At 48.3% G+C, this 24,059-nt stretch overlaps 1 protein-coding gene across 1 annotated transcript in view; it reads left to right on the forward strand.

The window, feature by feature from the left end:
* The window catches only part of LOC116523713 (fibrillin-2-like), a gene marked incomplete at its 5' end in the record, with an annotated part of 185,510 nt that overhangs the window by 69,125 nt on the left and 92,326 nt on the right, over positions 1–24,059 (forward strand). The window contains 4 exons of the mRNA XM_032238847.1: positions 21,271–21,390; positions 22,740–22,877; positions 22,976–23,026; positions 23,394–23,519. Coding sequence (XP_032094738.1) covers positions 21,271–21,390; positions 22,740–22,877; positions 22,976–23,026; positions 23,394–23,519 — 435 coding nt within the window. The remainder of the gene's footprint in view (positions 1–21,270; positions 21,391–22,739; positions 22,878–22,975; positions 23,027–23,393; positions 23,520–24,059) is intronic.

The following is a 24,059-nucleotide window of genomic DNA, read 5'->3' on the forward strand; positions in this document are numbered from 1 at the left end:
GTTCACTGCTTAGCCTCTCTTGGTCATACTGCCCCTCTTCCTCCCTGCCTACAAGCACTCCCAATCCTGAAAGGCCCTGCCCTGATTGGGCCGGCCCCTCCCATTCCCCCCCCCCCAAGCCAACAAAGTCCTCCCCTCGATCTCTCACTTCTGCCTTCTCTTCCTTCGCAGATTCAGGCTCCGACAGGGCCACGACACTCCGCTTGCAATAAGGGGATTTGCAAAACCGTTTGCAAAGAGATGCAATTTGCAAAAAAAGATGAGCAGTGAATTGCCGATTTAGCGGCCCGATTAATTTCCTGGAAGACGTTATGAGTCCCAAACGTAGAAATGGTCTGAGGCAATTAGGGAAACCAAAATCATTCATTCTCTTGTTTGTCTTTATGATCACTGCTCTGTAATATTAACTGTGGCGGCTCCTTGCTTGGGATATGACTCAGCTCCGATTAAAATAAAATAAAATCTTTTAGGTCATCTGATTTTAAAACATTGGAGATGCCCGTCAGGCAGTGCTAGAGGCTTTTAAGTGATGGATAGGATGCCCCCACCCAGAAATTTATGCTTCTCCAAACCTCCCTGAGCCTATTTATCCAACGACAGGCGTGGGACTAAAATTTGGGAAATTCATTATAATAATGGACAGTTTGGATGGAGATAAATTATTGGGGCAATATTTATTTCAGTTTTCTGGGAAAGATGGCATCACAGATGCCAGGAGACCTGTGACATCGGATGCTGAAAAAAATATGGATTTGTGGTCCTTTCCAAAAACTGCATCTCCCTTCAGTTTTAACAGGGATTGCTGAAAATGCACTGAAAAAAATTTTTTCTTTCCTTTTTTTTTCCCTCTCTCTCCAAAGGGGCAGGTTTCTGATTTAATTAAATAAGAAGGAGCTGAACTTGAAGTTTTCATTAAAAATCCAAATTCCCCCAATGAGTGACAACCTCCCCAAGCTATGAAACATGCAAAAATCAGGAGCCCCTTTTCCAATCCATCATTTTTAGGAAAAGCAGAGACATTCTGATAAATCCTACTACCTAGACTTACAGGCATTTGTTTAGTGACTGTTTAGAATTGCCGTTTTTTCAGACTTACAACCTGTTCTGACCCCCCTCCGTCCGGTGAGTAACACCGACACAAGCTTACTGTTAGCCACACTTTATTCACAGTAATTACTCACAGACAAGACGTTGGCAGCAACCCAGACTCCCACAGATAGAGATACACACAAGAGCTTCTCCAGCTTGGTATGAACGGTTGTGTCCTGCAAAAGGTCTCCTCCCAAAGTCCTCTTCTTATATACTCTCTTGGGAAGAGCCAAACCAGAACCACCTGGGCTTGATTATCTCTTATGAGTCTGTCCTCCGTAATTGCCGCCTCCGTTTTCTCAGCCCTTCTCAATCTAGCATTAGGGACAAACTCTCTTGATCTTCCCCACTGCTCCATGCTTCAGAGCGCCTCCTGGTGGCCAACTAGCTTCTCTGGTCCCTGCTCTGAGTCTGAACCCTGCCCAGGGTCCTCCACATCTTCCATAGCAGACTCTAGGGTCCCTCGCTATCGGAGTCCATCGGCAGCTCCAACGGCTCCTGCTGGGCCACAACACAACCCCAGGCTCAAATTAGACGCTTGGCAATCGACTCATATTTATGACGGTTGCATGTCCCAAGGGGGGGGGGGGGTGTCACGCGATCCCCTTTTGCGACCTGGCAAGCAAAGTGTGTGGGGAGGCCTGATTCCTTAACATCCGGTTACTAATTAAACCACAGCAGTGGTTCATTTAGCAAACCATGGCGAGGAGGTTGCGAAAATGAGGCAAAACTCTCTTAACAAATGTCTCGCTTAGCAACAGATATTTTGGGCTCCGTTGTGGTCGTGAGTCGCTAACCACCTGCCAAAGGAAGGCACTTGAGTGACACTGCGCTCACAAAAACATCTGCTTTTGGGTATAATTTGCAGTTCAGAAAAGGCTGGTTAGACTTTCGCTGATTAATGGATCCTCGGTGTTTGTGAATTGGCCACTTGAAGATGGGTGGACTTCAACTCCCAGGAATTCCCTAGCCACCATGGTTGATTGGGAATTCTGGGAGTTTCAAGTCCACCCATCAGCTGTAGCTCCTGTCCACACTTCTGAAAACGCCCTTTAAGTATCTTGGCTGATTTTTCTGCACTTGTAAAAAGAAAAAATCCATGAGAAGAAAAGCTAGGCCAGCAATGGTGAACCTTTTTTTGGTTGGCGTGCCATAGGCAGGGGGAGGCACAGGGGGGGTCGTGCGCGGGCGTGCTGCGCCCATAATGCAATGTGCGACAGCCCCCACAGTGCTCATGGAACATGACAGGCACGGCCCCCCATTTTTGCATGATTTTTAAACCCTCCCCAGGCTCCTATAAAGCTTCCCTGAAGGGCCAGAGGACGAAAAATGACTCTACTAGCAAACGGTTTGTCCGTTGAGCCGTTTTATTCCTCTGGAGCCTTCAAGGAAGCCTCTGGAAGGTCCCTGAGGGCTCCGGAGGGCTTAAACCGGCCCTACGAGCAACGGTTTGTCCGTTGGGGCCGTTTTTATTCCTCCATAGCCTTCAGGGAAGCCTCTGGAAGGTCCCTGAAGGCTCCGGAGGGCTTAACCGACCCTTTGAGCAAACGTTTTGTCCGTTGAGCCATTTTATTCCTCCAGAGCCTTCAGGGAAGCCTCCTGAAGATCCCTGAAGGCTCCGGAGGTCTTAAAACCGGCCCTACGAGCAAACGGTTTGTCCGTTGAGGGCCGTTTTTATTCCTCTGGAGCCTTCAGGGAAGCCTCCTGAAGGTCCCTGAAGGCTTCGGAGGGTTTAAACACGGCCCTACGAGTAAACCGGAAGTCCGGTCCCGAACTTGCCGTTTGCCCATAGGGCTGGTTTTTTGTGCTCCGGAGGCTTCAGGGAAGCTCCTGAAGCCTCCGGGGGGCTCCGTGGGGGGCGGGGGGGCTCTTTTCCACCCTCCCAGGGCTCCTATAAAGCCTCTGGAGCCTGGGGAGGGCGAAAAATAGCCTCAGAAAAAGACTGAACTCAGCTGGCCGGCATGTACATGCGCACTGGCCAGCTGACAGAGCAACGCCTCGCGTGCCCTGACAAATGGCTCCCCGTGCCATAGATTCGCCATCCGGCTTTCGCCTGTTGCAGCCTCCACAAGCCCCATTTTCCCCGTTTGCTGCAAGGAGGTAAATTGCTGGGAGGCAGAGGCCGAAGGGTGGGTGCCGGTGGGTGGGTGGAGGCTGTATTCGGTATATAAGACGCACCCAAATTTTCACCTTCTTTAGGGGGGGGAAAGGTGCGTCTTATACTCCGAAAAATACGGTATAGAGAGTTGTCTCCAATTGACTCGTAGTTGCTCTGTCTCCCGCTCTCTCGTTGCAAGACATGGATGAGTGTCCGAGCAGGCCCCTGCCTCCATGGCGATTGTGTGAACACCCCCGGCTCCTACCACTGCAAGTGCCACGAAGGTTCCAGAGCACGCCCACCAAACAGGCCTGCATTGGTAAGTCAAAGGGGTGTGTCTATGTGTGTGTGACGGTGACTCTCCCTGGGATCCGTGGCTGAGAAGAATTGGAGGAGCAGGAATCAAAATCAGATTGCAAGTAGGGAGGCCCACCAGGGGGGTCAAAAAAGTCAAGATGGCAGTTGAGGTGTAGCAAAGAGAGAGGTGACCCTTTCATTGCATCAGGGCAATTATCTTCTCTACGTTGTTTGGACTACTCTCCCCTCCGTATTTGGACTGGAGAGAGGTGTCGCTGGGAGTATTCCGGGCATGGGTTGTGGGATTGAGCTGGGGTGATGGGAGTGCAGGCCAGTGATGGGTTCCAGGCAGTACCGGTGGCAGCCGGCAGCAGCGCCACCGTACCCTCCCGGTGTTTCATTGGGCTCACCTGCCCACCTGCGTTCCTTACCTCTTTTGAGGAAAAATGGGCCATGGCATATATGCGCACAGCGTATGCCGCTTATGCGACCTCACCAAGCAGCTGGGGCGTCACAGGGCGGTGGGGTGCACAGCTTGCGCGCACGAAGTGGACGTCCGGCCCCATCGCAGCGTACCGATTGCGACGGGATCCAGAGCCTGTGCAGGAGCCTCCCATTTGAGGATTCTGCGTAGCAGAAGGAGGTTTCCTGCCCGAGGGTCTCCCTGGCTCACCTGCAGTTCTTCCTCAGCCTCGCCTGGACTTCCACTCCCAGAATCCTCCTGGCCCGCTGGGGAAATTCTGGGAGTTGAAGTCCAGACATCTGAAAGTAGCCAAGGTTGAGATACACTCTTCCAGGCAGTGTGTTCACCCTACGGATCCCCTTCCAGATATCGACGAATGCATCATGAACGGGGTGATGTGCCGCAATGGACGGTGTGTGAACACTGACGGCAGCTTCCAATGCATCTGCAACGCCGGTTTCGAAATCACACCTGATGGGAAGAACTGCGCAGGTAAGAAAGGACTGGAGGTTCATGCCTTGTTGGGGTGGGGTGATAGGTGAACTGACTTAGGCCTCCCCATTCCTTTCACACCTCCTGCGCAATCTCTGGGCAAAAGGCGACTATCAAATGCTCCTGTAAGGTCCCAGCATTCTCCCCGATCCACCGAAATGCCCGAGAGACTCCAGACGAGGCTTGCAAAATATAAATATATCAGCTTTTATTTATGGCCATAGCAAATCTGGGGGACCAAACTATATCCAAACACACTAACAAATGCATGGAAGGAATAATACCACTTAATAATGCCTTGGTACGGCCATACTTGGAATCCTGCATTCAGTTTTGGTCTCCACGATGTAGAAAAGATGTGGAGACTCTAGAAAGAGTGCAGAGAAGAGCAAGAAAGAGGATTAGGGGACTGGAGGATAAAACATATGAGGAACGGTTGCAGGAACTGGGTGTGTCTAGTTTAATGGAAAGAAGGACCAGGGGAGACATGATAGCAGTCTTCCAATATCTCAGGGGTTGCCACAAAGAAGGGGGAGTCAAGCTATTCTCCAAGGCACCTGAGTGCAGGACAAGAAGCAATGGGTGGAAACTAATCAAGGAGAGAAGCCACTTAGAACGGAGGAGAAATTTCCTGACAGTGAAAACCAGTGGAACAGAAATTGCCTCCAGAAGTTGTGAATGCTCCAACACTGGAAGTCTTTAAGAAGATGTTGGATAGCCATTTGTCTGGAACGGTATAGGGTTTCCTGCCTAGGCAGGGGGTTGGACTAGAAGACCTCCAAAGTCCCTTCCAACTCTGCTATTGTATTGTATTGTATTGTATTGAATAGCCACCTCCCACAAGAGGGGCTCAGAGTATTATATACATTTTAGGCAGATAGAAACAAAGTTTATCAAATCAGAGACAAAGATTTGTTATCAAAGTGATCTTTGAAGCATCCTTTTATTCAAACTCCTGTCTCTGTCTCCCTTATCTATGGAGGATTCCTACAGCCTTGTGTAGGGGTGGCAGCCCCCCCCTCCCCCCCGGCCAAGTTGTTTTTTAGGAAGAATGCTTTCAGGATTTCTGAGCCAGGAAAACTCTCTAGTTTGGTTCCTTTATCTATGGGGCCTGATATTCCCCTGTAACAATTTCTTCTATGGTTTCAAGAAGGTGCTTAGCTTCAGAGCCAAGAATAGAAGCGAGAGGCAGCAATGAGATAACATTTGCAGTAATGCCATCCACTATTAAGATTACAATTTGTTAGGCTAGAAAACAACACATTTCTGACAGTATACAATAATAGAAGCAGAAGCCAATTTCAAAGCTTAATTCTTAATAAATGATTCCTAGCAGTTTTTTCACATCAGAAGCAAACAGCCAATATTGATTCATATTGTTTCATATACTCCTTCGCTCCAAAACAGAAGTGCCATTTTAAGCGCATTTTACGCATAATTTGCATGCATGTAAAAAAAAAAAAAAGCACATAATTGCAACCAATATCTTGGATTTCCCCAGAATGCTCCAGGAAAGAAACACCACATTTATTTCAGCTTTATGCGCCACCAAATGAAGTCCTGTCTCTTTCCTGTACTTGAGTGACATTATCTGAGTGACACTCGGAGGACGAAAAAACGGCCCTACGGACAAGCGGAAGTCACTTCCGGTTTCCTCGTAGGGCCGGTTTTTGCCCTCCGGAGCCTTCAGGGAAAACTTCCTGAAGGCCCCTGAAGGCTCTGGAGGTCGAAAATCAGCCATACAGGGAACCTGGAAGTGCGGGAATGTTGACTTCCGGGTTCCCCGTAGGGCCAATTTTCGACCTCCGAGCCTTCAGAGGCCTTCAGGAAGTTTCCCTGAAGGCTCCGGAGGACAAAAACCGGCCCTATGAGCAAACCGGAAGTGACTTCCGGTTTTTCCATAGGTCCATTTTTCGCCCTCCGGAGCCTTCAGGGAAGTCTTCTGAAGGCTCCAGGGGTCGAAATTGGACCTACGGACAAACCGTCACCATTCCCAAACTTCGGGTTCCCCATAAGTTCATTTTTTGCCCTCCGGAGGCTTTAGGGAGGGCTGTTTTTCCCCCCCCCCCCGGCTCCTAGAAAGCCTCTGGAACCTGGAGAAGGCGATAAAACCGTGACAAAAGCAGGGGGGGATGTCGGTGATCGAACATATGTGTGCGTGCTGGAGTGTGCGCACCCGTAATTGTAATTGTAATTTAATAAATGTATATGCCACCCAATCCCGTAGGACTCCGGGCGGCTTACAAAATACAAGAGTAAAATGAAAGTTAACATATAGGGAAAGAGAAAACAGATTTAGAGCAACACACCATACACTCAACCTAGGTGGGTCTGGACCTCGTTCATGGGGTCAACAGCCCCAGGCCTGCCGGAACAGCCAGGTTTTAGTGGCTTTTCGGAAGGCCGAGAGAGTAGGAAGGGTCCGGATCTCCGCGGGGAGATCGTTCCACAGGGCTGGGGCAGCTACAGAGAAAGACCTCCCCCAAGTGGTCGCCAACCAGCATTATGGGTGTGGCACGCCTGCGCACAACCCCCCTCTGCTCCCCCCACTTTTGGCATGGCTGCCAAAAAAGGTTTGCCATCACTGACCTATTCGGCCGAATTGTACCGTACTGGTAGGAACCCACCTCTGATCTGATGTGTTTGCAGGAGCATGATTGAGCATAGGTGTCGGCATTAAAGGCACCTGTGACCCCTGGGATAATACATCAAGACGTCACAATGCTAAACCCGGCCCTGGTGTTATTTGTGCTAAAGGCTTGTAGCGGGTGGCTCTTCAGTCAGGGACGAGTCTTCCGATGGTGAAACTTTCTTCCGAATGTCTCTTTTGAGGTCCGTGGAGCGAAGCACCATTGGTGGATCTCCTGTGCTCCTTGGGCTGACCCAGTCCCTGGAGCTGTTCCTTAGACAAGGCCTGGTCCTCGCCCTGCGACTAAGTCCTGCAGGGTTCCTGCGCCATCTCTTCTCCGTTCTTCTATGCCCGCCAGGAGCTCCTGCTGGTTACATGGCCCTGTGCGGATGGAACCGGGGAAGGAAGGAAGAAAATGGAGAAGAAGGAAAGAAGGGAGGGAAATGAAAAAGGGAGAGGGGGGGGAGGAAATGGTGAGAGGAAGGAAGGAAACGGAGAAAGAGAGGAAGGAAGGGAAGAGAGGGAGGGAAAGGAGAAAGAGAGGCAGGAAGTGGAGAATGAGGTGAAAGGAGGGAGGGAGGCAATGGAGAAAGAGGGAGGAAGAGAAGGAGGGAAGGGAGGAAGAGAGGAAGGAAGGGAAGAGAGGGAAGGAAAGGAGAAAGAGAGGCAGGAAGTGGAGAATGAGGTGAAAGGAGGGAGGGAGGCAATGGAGAAAGAGGGAGGAAGAGAAGGAGGGAAGGGAGGAAGAGAGGAAGGAATGGAGAAAGAAAGGAAGGAGGGAAGAGAGGGAAGGAAAGGAGAATGAGAGGCAGGAAGTGGAGAATGAGGTGAAAGGAGGGAGGGAGGCATGGAGAAAGAGGAGGAAGAGAAGGAGGGAGAGAGGAAGAGAAGGAAATGGAGAAAGAGAGGAAGGAAGGAAGAGAGGGAAGGAAAGGAGAAAGAGGGCAGGAAGTGGAGAATGGGTGAAAGGAGGGAGGGAGGCAATGGAGAAAGAGGAGAAGAGAAGGAGGGAAAGGAGGAAGAGAGGAAGGAAATGGAGAAAGATGAAGGAGGGAGGGAGGCAATGGAGAGAGGAATGAAAGGAATTAGGGAGAAGGGAAAGGAAGGAAAAGAGAAAGGCAGAAATGAATAAAGAGGAAGGAAGTAAGGAGGGGAAAGGAGAAGGAAAGAGAAAGTAGGGAGAGAGAGAGGAAGGAAGGAGAGAATAGAGGGAGGGAGGAAGGACTGAGAATGGAAGAAGGGAGGAGGAAGGGAAAGAAAGTCTTTACCAAGCAAGCACAGAAACCAAGAACAAACCCATAAACAGACCAGAAGTTTATTTCAACTGGCATCCAATCAACCAGGGTCAAATGCGGGCAGGAGAAAACCGGACCGGGTGATCCCTCTGCTGGGGGGGGGGGGGGTGGCAATAAAACCGCATCCAGCCCGGGTGGTGCCAAGGTCCTTCCGTCCCGTTCCCCGTTTCCCAAGGCCTGAGCTTGACACCCGCCTGCATCTCTGAGCTCCCCGACTCTCACGAGGGTGGGGGGGGATCCCTAGGGGCAGGTTTCGCTCCCCCCCCCTGAACGGTTTTCCTCGCCCTCTGCTCCACAGATCACGACGAATGCGCCACGACCAACATGTGCCTGAACGGAATGTGCATCAATGAGGACGGGAGCTTCAAATGCATCTGCAGCTGGGCTTCGTGCTTGCCCCCAACGGGCGCTACTGCGTTGGTGGGTGTCCAATGGGGGGGGGGCAAACTCCATGGTAAAATGGAGCTGGGACAGAAGAGGTGTGGAAATATCCGGATTCTGGTCTGTTGGACATGAAATCCTTGGGTTTCTTCTTTCCTTCCTTCCTTCTTTCTTTCTTTCTTTCTTCTTTCTTCTTTTTCTTCTTTCTTTCTTTTCTTTCTTTCTTTCTTTCTTTCTTCTTTCCTTTTCCTTTTCCTTCTTCTTCTTTCTTTCATTCATATCTATTCTTTCTCCTTCCTTCCTTCCTCTCTTTCTTTTTCTTCTTTCCTCTTCCTTCCTTCCTTCTGTTCTCTCTCTCTCTTGCTTTTTCTTTCATTCTTTCCTTTCTTCTTTCTTTCTCTTATTCTTTCTTCCCTCCCTTCCTTTCTTTTTCCTTCTTTCTTTTGTTCTTTTTCTTCTCGTCTTTCGTCTCTTCTTCCTCTTTCTTTCTGTCCTCCCTCCCGCTTCTCTCTCCCTCCTTTTTCCTTGCGTGCTTTCCTTCCTTCCTTCCTTCCTCCCCCCCCCCTCTTTTTCTTTTCTTTCTTTTCACAAATGGGCTTTAACGTACAGAAGGCATAATAACGGGGAATAAGTGATTCCTCAGGAATTGTGGCAAATGAAGCTGCCATGAAAGAGATGAGGCAGATATCCATTGCTGCAGAATACGGGAGCCAAAGGAGGGGCAGATGTGACGGGGAAGGAAATCTTTTGCAGATCTTCATGATTTGATTTGATTGGTAGGAATTTGCATGCAGCCATGTTTTCCAACCTTGGCAACTTTAAGCACTGCTGGCTGAGGAATTCTGGGATTTCGTTGCACATGTCTTGAACTTGCCAAAGTTGAAAAACACTGGCAGACACTTCAAAGCACCCTGGCTTTTGAGAGAGAGAGAGACACGGGGGGGGGGGGGGATCAAAGTGCAAAACGGTTGCCAAAAACTAATTAGCAGAAGGAGACCTTTAGCACCAGCCGCATCCAAAAGCTCAGCAGAAAAGTTCTTCAAAACCGCCTTTGAAGGCCAAGAGTTGAGGACATCCTGTATCCCAGGGGACAAAGGGTTCAACGCCCTGGCTTAAGAGAGGGTTAAAAAATCCCAGTAGAACGCACTACTCTAGAGTAGGATAGGATAGGATAGGATAGTGATAGGATAGGATAGATAGGGATAGGATAGGATAGAAAATATGGAATGGAGTATCAGTAGACTTATACCGCTTCATAGGCCTTTCAGGCCTCTCTAAGCGGTTTACAGAGAGTCAGCATATTGCCCCCAACAATCTGGTCCTCATTTTACCCACCTCGGAAGGATGTAAGGCTGAGTCAACCCTGAGCCGGTGAGATTTGAACCGCTGACCTGCTGATCTAGCAGTAGCCTGCAGTGCTGCATTTAACCACTGCGCCACCTTGGAGTAGAGTAGAATAGAATTAAATAGAATTGAATGAATGGAATGGAATGGAAAAATGTAGAATAGAATAGAAATAGAATAGAATAGAAAATATGGAATGGAGTAGAAGTAGAGAGTAGAATAGGATAGAATAGGATAGGATAGAATAGAATGAATGGAATAGAATAGAATAGAATAACATATGGAATGGAATGAAGTAGAGTAGAATAGAGTAGAATAGAATAGAATAGATAGAAAATATGGAGTGGAGTGGAAGATAATACAATATGAATAGAATAGAATAGATAGAATAGAATAGAAAATATGGAATGGGAGTAGATTAAAGTAGACTAGGGTAGGATAGAATAGAATAGAATAGAATAAAAAATGTGAGTGGAAGATAATAGAATAGAATAGAATAGAATAGAATAGAATAGAAAATATGGAAGGGAGTGGAAGAAGAATAGAAATAGAATAGAATCCGTTTTACAACCTTTCTTGCCACTGTTGTTTAAGTGAATTGCTGGAGTTGTTAAATGAGCAACAAGGTCATTAATTGCGCTTGTCTCATCTGACCCCTGGGACACCACGACCGTCATAAATGTGAGTCAAATGTAAAGCACCTGAATGTAGATCCCATGGCCATGGGGATACTGCAACGGTTGAATGGTGAACGAGGGCCATAAGTCCTTATTTTCACTGCCCTTCCAACAGTCACTAAGCAAGTTGTTATAGTTGAGGACTTTCTTGTGTTTGCCATAAAGGAATTGGGACTTCTAAAACTGTCGTAGCTTGGAGGTCAGTTTCATTCTCTCACATCCTTTGCCCACCAAGCAAGGAAAGGAAAAATACTGTATTTTTTGGAGTATAAGACGCACCTTCCCCCCCCCAAAAGAGCATGGAAATATTGGTGCATCTTATATTCGGAAGCCCCATTCCCGCATCCCATTTTTGCAAAAAAATGGGCTGTTTTTAGGAAAAACTGAGGCATTTTTGCATTCCCCCAGCCCCCAGAGCACCTGCAGGCTCCAGCAAGACTGTCCCCGCTTTTGCAAAAAAAATCAGCCCGTTTTCCGCCCGTTCTTTGCAAAAATGGAGGCGGTTTTGCCTTCCCCCAGTCCTGCTGAAGCCTGCAGAGTGCTCCTCGGGGGCAGGGAGGACAAAACCTTTTTTTTTCTTACCTCTTCGGAATCTTGGTGCGTCTTATACACCGGTGCGTCTTATAGTCCAAAAAATACGGTATTTGTTCACTGTCTTCTGCCTTTCCTTCTTCAGACATTGACGAGTGCCAGACGCCGGGAATTTGCATGAACGCTGGTGTATCAACACCGAGGGCTCCTTCCGTTGCGAGTGCCTGGGGGGGGCTGGCCATTGGCGTGGACGGGCGGGTCTGCGTGGACACCCACGTCCGCAGCACCTGTTACGGTGGCATCAAGAAAGGCACCTGCGCCCGTCCCTTCCCGGGAGCCGTCACCAAGTCCGAGTGTTGCTGTGCCAATCCGGACCACGGATTTGGGGAGCCGTGCCATCCTTGTCCTGCCAAGAACTCCGGTGAGTCCCAATTCACAGACGGGAACCCCAGATTTAGTTTCCTATCCAAAGACATCCGAACGAAAGAAAGAGAGAGAAAAAGGGAATTTTAGAGTAGGGAAAAAGGGAATACCAAAGAGATGAGTTAAGAGAAAATGGCTAGGAAAGGAGGAAGGGGAAAAGAGATGTAGAAAATGAAATATGTTAATACTGCTTAGGATATATAGTAAAATAAGATAACATTGTTAAGCGTGGATAACCAATTAGGTGAAACGCTTCTTATATTAAAATTGAACTTGAGGATATATGCTACCTATTGAAATTAGAATAAAAAACAGAAAATGAAATGATAAAGTAAGTATATTTTTGTGGAACGGCAGAAAAATGATTTCGTCTATGTGTTACGAAAAATTTAAATTGAAGATGGAAATATGGGAAGAAAATAATGGGGCTGAAATTGGAAATGGTCATGTAAAATTACGTATAAGAGAGAATTTAAAAAGTGTTGGGGGGGGGGGGGAACCCAGACGACAATTTGGTTTGCAAAGAGGTTTTAAAATTCATAACAAAAAAATTAAAAAAAGAAATTTATGGAGAAAAATAAAGACATCCGAAAGAAAAGCTTTGGCCCGCTCTGGGTTTTCATACTTCTCCGTACGCCAGGAGCGTGTACGGCTGGGGAATTCTGGGAGTTGAAGTCCACTCATCTTTGGCGAGTGCCAAAAGGGAGAATGGGGGAAAGGAGAAGGACTGATGACGTTGAGTTAAACAAAAATACCCGCTTTCTTTGGATGTCCCGGGCAAGGTTATTTTCCCTCTCCCCTGAAGCCTTCCTTGGGAGGACCGCGTGGGATCGTCCTACATGTTTGAAGTCCTTCCAGGGAAAGCTGCAGAAGGGAAGGAGCCTCAGGGAGAGCTTGTCCATCTGGAGCCGTGGGGAAAAAAGGACAGATTAACAGAGTTGGGAAGGGACCTTGTAGGTCATCTAGTCCATCCCCCCCGCCCAAGTATGGGTGTCAAACTCAATTTTATTGAGGGCCATGTCAGGGCTGCGATTGACCTCGGCATCCCGGGTGGGCGTGGCTGACTGGGTGGGTGTGGCTGACTGGGTGGGCATGGCTGACTGGGTGGGCGTGGCTGACTGGGTGGGTGTGGCTGACTGGGTGGGCATGGCTGACTGGGTGGGTATGGCCAGCTTGACACCACTCCCCAAACTGCTGGCATGTTTCCTCTTCACATTGGGTAGACTGGGCCAAAGCCACGCTGGCCTGATCTTTCATCTCCACACTGGGTAGACCATGACGGCCCCATGGGCGGGATCCGACCACATCGCGGGCTGGATCCGGCCTGGGAGCCTTGAGTTTGACACCCCTTCTGACAAATGGCAGTCCAATCTCTTCTTCAAAGTCTCAAGTGAGAACAAGCCAGTGGTGGGTTCCAGATCCTGTTACAACAGGTACGGGGCAATGGGGCCAGCCGTCCACCACATGGACGCGGGCAGCTGCTTGGTGGAGCGTCATGCGGGCGCCGTACGCTCCATGCTCGTGCGAGGAAGCCCCATAAACCTCAAATACTGGTAAGGAGCACAGGGGGGCGAGCCCTCCGGAGCACCGTACTGGAATGTACCTGGTGCTCCCGGCAGGTACCGATACGCCCGTACCGGGATGTACCGGTCGTAACTCACCACTGGGACAAGCCAAGAGACCTCACCGCTGCAGGAGGGACCTTAGATAGCCCTCCTCTGACCTTAAACGGACCGGCCAATGCCAGCCTGCATATTTTCTAAGTTTCTAAATTGGCATTGCCAGGAGTCAGGCCGTGGCCAAGGGCCAGGGAATTGGATTCTTTGAGGATTCGGGATAATGAGCCCGCCCGTAAGGCAGGGGATTTTGAGCTTCGTTAGTAAATTTAGCAGGCAGATTTGAACAGAGATGCAAGCTGAATAAAAGAGAATATTTGTAGCTCCGGGTTAAAATTGAGTTTGCAGATGCTTCGTTACCCAACTAGGAAATATCTTTAGCGCTAGAAGGGAGTGGGATTGGTGGGGTTGAAGAAAGAGAAATTGGGAAGGAGAAGACGGAGGAGGAGCAGGAGGAGAAATTGGGTGGGCAGGAGGAGGAGGAGGAGGATAGGGTCCTGGGTGATCTCTGAGCTTGGTGGTTTTCTTGCAGACATTTCATGACCCAACTAGGTAACATTCTCAGTGTGAAGGAGGATGGGGTTCTCCCTCTGTTATATACCAGTGATTTGCCTTGTGCCGTCACCTTTCTTGATTAGGCTCCTCTTTACTTGTTTGTCTGAGTTGGTAGTTCCTTGACTGGAGTATAAGTAGGCAGCAATCCCACTCCATTCTACCGGTAGCCCTGATTATGTTACCTAGTTTGGTCATGAAACGTCTTCAAGAAAACAACCAGGCTCAGAGAGCACCAAGGGCCCCACAGTTCTCCTCCTCCTCCTCCTCTTCCTCCTCTCTATCACCACGCCTTCTAGTACTGATGATGTTACCCAGTTGGCTAATGAGAAGTTTGCAAGAAGGCAACCGAGCGATCACCAAAGTCCCCCACAGTTCAACCCTGCATTACAAATATTCTATTGCAGTGTTTCTCAACCTTGGCCACTTGAAGATGTCCGGACTTCAACTCCCAGAATTCCCCAGCCAGCATTCGCTGGCTGGGGAATTCTGGGAGTTCAAGTCCAGACATCTTCAAGTGGCCAAGGTTGAGAAACACTGTTCTATTGGAGCTGTTCACTTCTGGAATTGTCTTAATACCAGACGAAATCCTGGAAATTCGGTGCCCCTTCGTAACTTTCCCCACTGTGGAAAAAAAAAAAAAAATGGGGTCAACTTTATTGCCGCAGACATTTGTAATGTGTACCTACTACTTGTTCCGTTCTTTAGAAAACTATTTGAAAAAAAGCTTCTCGTTTTAAAAAATGCTTCTGCGGGGAAGGTGACGCGTGTCACGTTTGCAAAGCAACGAGGATCTTTCATCTGTGATATTCACGTGTTCAGATGTGCCAGCCGTTTTTTGATGTGACTTTCCCAAATGACAATTTTTTGCTCCCCCCCCCCCTCCAGCTGAATTCCAAGCCTTGTGCAGTAGTGGAATAGGAATCACAGCCGACGGACGAGGCAAGTTCTTTTTTCTTTTTAAGTTTGTATTTTTTTATTTTTCCGTAAACCCTCTGACATCATTAACCTTACAGCGTGTCCTCTGGGTACAGTCTTTGTCTCATTGTATTTAACAGTCACATCGTTTTAATCTATTTTTATCTTTATCTTTCCCTTTACATTTCAATGGCCTTTTAATTCAATTCCTCCTTTCTCATTCTACCGTCTTTCCCAAATTATTCAATTCTCTGCTTCTTTTTGTCTATATTCATAGCAATAGCAATAGCAGTTAGACTTATATACCGCTTCATAGGGCTTTCAGCCCTCTCTAAGCGGTTTACAGAGTCAGCATATCACCCCCACAGTCTGGGTCCTCATTTCACCCAGATAGATAGATAGATGATAGATAGATAGATAGATAGATAGATAGATAGATAGATAGATAGATAATAGATAGAGATAGAATGGATAGATAGATAGATAGATAGATAGATAGATGATAGATAGAGATAGAATGGATAGATAGATAGATAGATAGATAGATAGATAGATAGATAGATAGATAGATAGATGATAGATAGAGATAGAATGGATAGATAGATAGATAGCAATAGCAGTTAGACTTATATACCGCTTCATAGGGCTTTCAGCCCTCTCTAAGCGGTTTACAGAGTCAGCATATCGCCCCGACAGTCTGGGTCCTCATTTCACCCAGATAGATAGATAGATAGATAGATGATAGATAGATAGATAGATAGATAGATAGATAGATAGATAGATAGATAGATAGATGATAGATAGAGATAGAATGGATAGATAGATAGATAGCAATAGCAGTTAGACTTATATACCGCTTCATAGGGCTTTCAGCCCTCTCTAAGCGGTTTACAGAGTCAGCATATCGCCCCCACAGTCTGGGTCCTCATTTCACCCACCTCGGAAGGATGGAAGGCTGAGTCAACCCTGAGCCGTGAGATTTGAACCGCTGAACTGCAGATAGCAGTCAGCTGAAGTGGCCTGCAGTACTGCAACCCTAACCACTGCGCCACCCTCGGCTCTTCATTTTCTATCCAGTGATGAAACATCCCCCTATCTTATAATACTCTGATTCTTCCTCCTTCTCTTTCATTGCCAATGTTAAATCTGTTCATTTCTGCACAGCCTAATGTTTCTTTAATTACCCTCTGAGGGAATGTTTCTCCCATTTTCCAATTTTGTGCAAATACAATCCTAGCTGCAATTATTACGTGAATAGTTAAATATACATTTTCTTTACTATATTTCTCTGGTAAAATACTCCACAAAAACAGTTCCGGCTTTAAATCAATGTGCCGCTGTATCCTCCCTTTCCCACCACCTGTGAATTTTTGCCCAATATTTTTTTGCCTCTGCACACATAGGATAATATGAAGCGCCTGGTGACACTTCCAACACTTGGTTGATTTATCTTTAAACATTTTTGCCAATCTTTCCGGTGACATGTATATAAACTGCCAAAAATCACAGGGCTCCCAGCTGATCTCGAACCCTCTTCTCCTTCATGCTGTTCTTCTAACCACATACATGCTTCACAGCTTCCTGAATTGACCCTTTCTGTGAATACCTAGGTATGTTACTTTCCATTCCTCATTTCCAACAGTTTCATTCTTCCTGTTTTAAACAAATCCATTAAAAAAAAAACATATTTCGCAATTAGCAACGGCTCAGCATCACAAATATTTCTGGTAAATTTTGGAATCATCCTAGCTGAAAACTTTGCTTCGTATCTTTTTCTTCTGGCCTGCTATTATCCATAGGATATTTATTGAATCGAATAGATCCATAGCAGTGGTGGGTTCCGGATCCCGTTCCAACCGGTAGAGTTGGAACAAACCCGGCGGCGTCCACATGGACGTGCACAGCACGCGCATGTGTCTTTGCGCCTCCGTGAGCCTCGGTGACGCTCTAGCTGCTCAGCGGAGCGTTGCACAGGTGCCGTACGCACCATGCCCATGCGCGGAAGCCCCAAAGACTTAAAAGACTGGTAAGGAGGTCAGGTGGGTGGATGGGCCCTCTGGAACACCGTACCGGAATGGGATCCGGTGCTTCGAGCAGGCTCCAGTACACCCTTACCAGGGCGTACCGCCTGAAACCCACCACTGATCCATTGGCTATGTTTTTTGATTCTCACGCATTGAACAAAGGAGGGGGTGGAATGTTGGGGCCAAGAACTGCCAGATGACCAAAATGGCAATTCTCCTCCGTAGATATCAACGAGTGCGCCTTGAACCCGGACATCTGCCCCAACGGGATGTGCGAAAACCTTCGAGGGAGCTACCGCTGCATTTGTAATCTGGGCTACGAGTCGGACCCCACTGGGAAGAACTGCGTGGGTGAGTAAGAGAGGACGAGCCAAAAACATGCTCCCTGAGGCCAAGGCACCAAGGGTGGCCATCCAGCATCGCAAAGGTTGTGAAACGGTAGTGCTCGGGCAGTGGGTTGAAAACTGTAGACTCTGGAAAGAGTGCAGAGAAGAGCAACAATAGAAATAGCAATAGCAGTTAGACTTATATACCGTTTCATAGGGTTTTCAGCCTCTCTAAGCGGTTTACAGAGTCAGCCTATCACCCCCAACAATCCGGGTCCTCATTTCACCCACCTCGGAAGGATGGAAGGCTGAGTCAACCCTGAGCCGGTGAGATTAGAACCGCTGAACTGCAGATAACAGTCAGCTGAAGTGGCCTGCAGTACTGCACCCTAACCACTGCGCCACCTTGGCTCCACAAAGGTGATCAGGGGGCCAGAGGGCAGGGGGGGAATGCTACCGGTTTGGACCAGTTCTCCCAAACCGCTAGCAATGATGTCAGCTCTTTGCATGAATCGGTAGTAAAAAAAATGCTACTGGTGTGGGCGAACCGGTTTTACCGATGATCAGCTGTGCCGCGTGATTTATGTTAGTTATGAAGCAGGATTTCCTACTTTCTAGCTAATCTAAATTTTGCGGCACAGTGGATTCCCCCACGCACACACAAACACTGTTTGTTTACCTCGCTGTTCGCTTACCTCGCTTGCCAAGCGAGCTCGGTAGCATGCTCCGCCCACCGGGCCAGACATCATTTGGCACTCCGCGCATGCACGGAGGTGGTGCGTGCAAGTTAAGCGAGCATGTGGTGCGAAGGCACGCATGTGGGCGCACTCACATTGCTACCGAACCGATAGCAAAGGTAAGTGGGTTTCACCCCTGGCCCGGAGGCTAAAATGTACAAAGAACAGTTGCTGGGATTGGCATGCCTAGTTTAATGAAATGTAGAGGTGGCAGGATAGCAGTCTTCCAATATCTCAGGGGCTGCCCCAAAGAAGAGGGAGTCAAGCTATTCTCCAAAGCAGCTGAAGGCAGGATAGAAACTCACCAAGGAGGGAAGCAACCTAGAACCAAGGAGAAACTTTCTGACAGTGAGAACAATTAATCTCCAGAAGTAGTAAATGCTCCAACATCGGAAGTTTTTAGGAAGAGATTGGATTTGTCTGAAATGGTATAGGGTCTTCTACTTGAGCAGGGGGTTGGACTAGAAGACCTCCAAGGTCCCTTCCATCTGTGTTATTATGTTCTGTTATTCTGTGATGGGTGAGCCAAGGACTGGAGGAAGAGAGGGGCGATTGATGTTTTGTAGCGGTGGAAGGATTGACCATGGTTGATTAACTATCATCTCTCACCAAAGAGGGATGAAAATCAGCTCTGTACTTGTGGGGGAGTGACGTTGAGAACCATAGTTTCTTAGGCCAGAGACAGGGGTGGGTTTCTCGCCCCGTTCCAACCGGTTTGGTTGGAACGGGGCCGGCGGCATCCTCGTGCACGCGCGCAGTGCACGCATGCGTACTAGCGTCTGCGCGATGCTCCAGCTGCTCCTGGACGATCGCGCAGGCGCTGTATGTGTCCTGTGCATGCGTGGAAGCGCAGAACTAGTCAAAACCGGGTAAGGACCGCGGGCGGGCGGGCGCGCCCTTCGCCGTTCCCGGAAGTTACTTACTTCCAGGTTCGGCAACCAACCGGTTCTCAGGGACCGCCGCGAACCGGTTGAAACCCACCCCTGGCCAGAGATGTCCGTTTTGTTAACAACTGAGAATCACTCAGATAAGCCAGAACACCCAGAGAAGCAGGGATTAATACTAGACAAACAATCAAATAGAAAACAAGATCCTAATCGAAGAACTACCATGGAGAGAAATAATGAAGCAACAGACAGAAAACACTATCCTAATCAAGTAATTATCAACACTCCACCAACCCTTCTAATGCAAGCTGTTGTATATAAACATGGAGCAAACCCCACACTCCCTAGCACGGATGTGGTAACTTAGTCAGGTAACGAAATGTCTGCAAATGTACAACCCAGCTCAGAGAGCGTCAAAGACTTCCGCGGGAGTTATTCAACTTTTGCAAAAAAAACTTGACCTTGAAGGTGAATAACTTCTGGTAGTTGACAGAATGGACATCTCTCTCCTGGGAAATTGTGATTCTCCATCTAATCCCCAACGGGAAGGATAGGAAAAAGGGGAAAGTCAGAAATAAACTCCATTGTCCTGCCTATCCTGTTAGATTCCCTTGATTTTTGTTTTTGTTTAAAGTGGCTAGTCCTTATGGCTCAAGAGAAGATGGGGGAAAAAAGGTTGCTCTCCCATCCACCTGCCAGCCCCGTTGCTCAGGTTCTGTGCCTTTACTTTCTCTCGCCAGATGTTGATGAATGTGCCATCAATCGCCTGTTGTGTGACAACGGACTGTGTCGCAACACGCCCGGGAGCTACAGCTGCAGCTGCCCGAAAGGGTTTGTCTTCCAGACTGAGACAGACACATGTGAAGGTAACCACCTTGGAACCCCAAATATCCAGGTGGAAGTCTTGAAACCATGGCAGTCAAGGGACGGTTGAATGTGGTAGACCCCAAATAGTTGATGGCCACGAAGCAGGAAATTGGAACAGATCCTCAGAAACAATTCAGCTTTTAATTTCTTGTTGACACACTTGTGAACACTAGGCCCTGTCTAACAAAATAAAATTCAGTGATAAGTAAGGTTCTACATTTAGGCAAGGAAAACGAAATGCACAGGTACAGCATAGGTGGTACCTTGCTCAATAGTAGTAACTGTGGGGGGGATCTTGGAGTCCGAGTGGAGAACCATTTAAATAGGAGCCAGCCGTGTGCAGCAGCTGCCAAAAAAAGCCAACACAGTTCTAGGCGGCATCAACAGAGGGAGAGAATCAAGATCACGTGAAGAGTTAATACCACTTTATAAGGCCTCGGTAAGGCCACACTTGGAATATTTGCATCCAGTTTTGGTCTCCACGATGTAGAAAAGATGTGGAGACTCTGGAAAGAGTGCAGAGAAGAGCAACAAAGAGGATTAAGGGGACTGGAGACTCAAACATACGAAGAACGGTTGCAGGAACTGGGTGTGTCTAGTTTAATAGAAAGAAGGACTACGGGAGAAATGATAGCAGTCTTCCAATATCTCAGGGGTCGCCACAAAGAAGAGGGAGTCAAGCTATTCTCCAAGGCACCTGAGGGCAGAACAAGAAGCAATGGGTGGAAATTAACCAAAGGAGAGAAGCAACTTAGAACTGAGGAGAAATTTCCTAACAGTGAAAACAATTAACCAGTGGAACAGAAGTTGCCTCCAGAGGTTTTGGGTGCTCCGACACTGAAGGTTTTTAAGAAGAGACTGGATTTCAGACATTTGTCTGAAATGGGTGTCCTGCATGAAAAGGGGGTTCGACTAGATGACCATCAAGGTCCCTTCCAACTCTGTAATTCTGTTAATTCCCCCCCCCCCCCGAATCCAGGGTCAGGTGATGAGTGAAAAAGTCAAATTGTTGGCTGCTGTGGCATTATTAAAACCCCAGACCTCGTTCACATAGGTTGCCATATGGGCCTTTATTCAGACAGCTTTGGCCACCATCTTGACTTCTTCCTTTACACACAAATACCATGTTTTTTGGACTATAAAATGCACCGGACTATAAGACGCACCTAGATTTAGAGGAAGAAAACAAGAAAAAAATATTTTTTGACCCCTGCCCGTCTCGTTTTTGCCCCCCTCCCGGCCCCCCAGAAGCACTTTGCAGGCCAAAAAGAGGACTATTTTGGGCCTCCCAAACCTTTTGGACGTCCCATTTTTGGCATGCAGAGTGTTTCTGGGGGCTGGGGAGGTCGAAAATGTGACATGGGGAGAGTTTGAGAGCCCCAAAACAGACCTGTTTTTGGTGAAAACAGGCTGTGCAGAGCACTGCAGAGTGCTTCTGTGGGCCAAGAAGGGTGAAAATGTGACTCGTAGGGGGTTCGGGAGCCCATATTTGGTCTATAGGTCGCACCAAAATTTTCACCCATTTTTTTGAGGGGGTGGAGTGCGTCTTATACTCCGAAAAATGTGGTAATACCCCATCCCCTTCCCCGCCTATAGGTTGCCCTGTTTTCTTTCTCTCTCCTAGATATCAATGAATGCACATCCAACCCCTGTGTCAACGGGCTCTGCCGGAACAACGCTGGGTCCTTTGCGTGTGAGTGTTCGCCCGGAAGCAAACTGGATCCCAGTGGCACTATCTGTGTTGGTAAGGAGCTGCCCTGACCAGTGATGGTCATAAGCCTGGGTCTCAGAACTTGGGTCCAAGACTCTGGAGATTGAGAAGGGGAGTGCCAGGGAATGGTCACCCTGTTTAATATGTGGATGAGGTAAATCAAAAAGGATACAGAGCACACAGAAGAAAAAAGGCGGGAAAACAGGGAAACTCCCCTTTACACTCACGGCAATCAATCACAGAGTAGATCGCCTCATGCAGAAGCCCACACTCTCTCCGGTCAACTACAATTGTGTGTTGTAGGCAAGGGGAAGATTAGCTGGGTAGGCAACCATCAGAGAAGAGAGGCAGGAGCCCTCAGTGACTCAACGGTCAGGCGAAAAAATTAGGAAGGACCCACCCTAACGGATCAGGTAGTTTAAAATGGCAGTGGGAAGTTTGTATTTTGAGACTTGTAAGATTCTGTTATTGTAACTGTTAAGATATTTAATTTAATAGCTGGAACAGTAGTGTAAAATTGACCAGAACACACAATTGTAGTTGACCGGAGAGAGTGGGCTTCTGCATGAGGCAATCTACTCTGTGATTGGTTCCTGTGAGTGTAAAGGGGGAGTTTCCCTGTTTTCCCACCTGTGTGCTCTGTATCCTTTTTGATTTACCTCATGATGATTCTCTGTCCCTGACTATCCAGTCTGCTCCTGCATGAGGCAATCTGTGCTATGATTGGTTGTTGTGGGTGAACAGGGGGAGTTGCCCTCTCTCCCCCCCCCCATGTTTTTCTTCTACTGCTCTGTATCCTTTTTTATTTACCTCACGATTTACCTCATGATGATGTAGTGATGTGCCTGACTATCTTATTTATTGTAAAATAGATGTTAAATATATTTATTTTCTATAAAATGACAACTCTGTGTCAGCGTCTTTGGCTTCATTTGGGACACTTGCTGTGCAATTCCTTCACAGTAGCCTTCTAGTAAAATAGAAGCACCTCATCTAGTTGTAGAAGACAATGGGTTGGCTGGACTGTTTCTCGCCAGCAAGTGAGGATCGAAATGTCCTTTTCTAACTTTTGGATGATGCCTCTTTCCCTCTCCAACCTGTCATCATCGTCATTTAACAACCCCATAATCCATTGTGGGGTGGAGTCTGGGCGACTGAATGGAACTAGCAGAGTGTTTTAATGGCTGGATGCCCTTCCTGTCACCAATGTGGAGTTTTGCTCAGCAGATATTGTTCTCAGTGTGCCCAGAGAGAGAAATATCTGCCACTACCTAGGATCAAACTCACAACCTCCTGATTGTGAGGCGAGAGCTCCACCTCTTGGCCACCACACCACTCCTGCCTCCTCCAACCTGTCTCTCTGCTTTTTCCTGCACCCCCAGACAGCATGAAGGGCACCTGTTGGCTCAACATCCAAGAAGGACGCTGTGAAGTCAACATCAACGGGGCTACCTTGAAGTCCGAATGCTGTGCTACGCTGGGGGCTGCCTGGGGAAGCCCCTGTGAACGCTGTGAGATCGGTAAAGTGGGGCTCGGATCCACAGGGGTCCCTTCCTTTGGGTCTTCCAACAAGCCAACATGCTAAAAAATTCGCCCCCTTCTCTCTCTTCGGCTCCAGATGCCGCCTGTCCGCGAGGTTACGCCAGGAGGAAAGGTCTCTCTTGTGAAGGTAGCTTCCATCTCTGGTTGGTGGGCCCAGCCTTTGTTTCTTGAGGGGCTGGCTGTGGAGCACCCGAGAAAGAGGAATTGGTTGTCTCTGAGAGATTCCAGAGGAAGGCTGTGAAGATGCTCAGAGACAACCTGCTGTGGAACCGGGCAGAGGGTCAAAGAACGTCACAACCTAGTTCTTCTCAAGTTGGACCACTCAAGCGTTGACACAACCTCAACTCAGCTCTGCTCAGAGGGGAGGTTTCCCCGCAGTCTGGGAAATGGTGCTCCTTGAGAAGAACGATAGGGAGGTCTTCTAGGGCTGCCCCAGCCACGGGTTCTAGCAAGACCTTCTGCCCTCCAACCGGTCTTTCTCTCTGCCCCACCAGATGTGAACGAGTGCGACGTCTTCCCAGGCGTCTGCCCCAACGGCCACTGCGTGAACACGGCGGGGTCCTTCCGATGCGAATGCCCAGAAGGCTTGACTTTGGATGGCTCTGGCCGGACCTGCGTGGGTGAGGACCAGGCGAGGTGTCTCATCTGGCCACCTTCTTCTCTTGGGGAAAGCTGAAAGTTTGATCCATGGGGACTCCAGTCACAAACCAAAGGGGAGGGCTGCAAATATTGCCAAACCCTGGAACACATCATGCCTTTGATACCCCAGCTTGCCTTGGGGCAGTGAGCAGGGAGGTCTCCCATGGGTTGGATGCCTGGGGACGCCCTGGGAGGGACGTCAGACTAAAAGCTTAGCCAATGCCAATTGTTTAGTTCTGTGACCATTTGGGGATGCCGCAACAATCACAGGGCTAAGGACCTGTTGTAAGTCACTGTTTTCCAGCATCATTGTAAATTCAAGTGCCCATTAAACGAATAGTCGTAAGTTGAGGACTACTGTACAACTGTCTTCTCCAGCTTTCCAGAGGGAGCAAAATAATCAATGTAAATGTCCAGAGGAGAGGAAAGGAGGGGAGAGGAGGAATGGGAATGGGAAGAGTGGAAAGGAAGGGAAAGAGATTGAGAGGGGGATCAGAAGGAGGGAAGGAAAGGGAGGAAGG

This window comes from Thamnophis elegans, unplaced genomic scaffold (assembly GCF_009769535.1).
Source record: "Thamnophis elegans isolate rThaEle1 unplaced genomic scaffold, rThaEle1.pri scaffold_97_arrow_ctg1, whole genome shotgun sequence".
In the NCBI taxonomy this organism is placed as follows: Eukaryota; Metazoa; Chordata; class Lepidosauria; order Squamata; family Colubridae; genus Thamnophis; species Thamnophis elegans.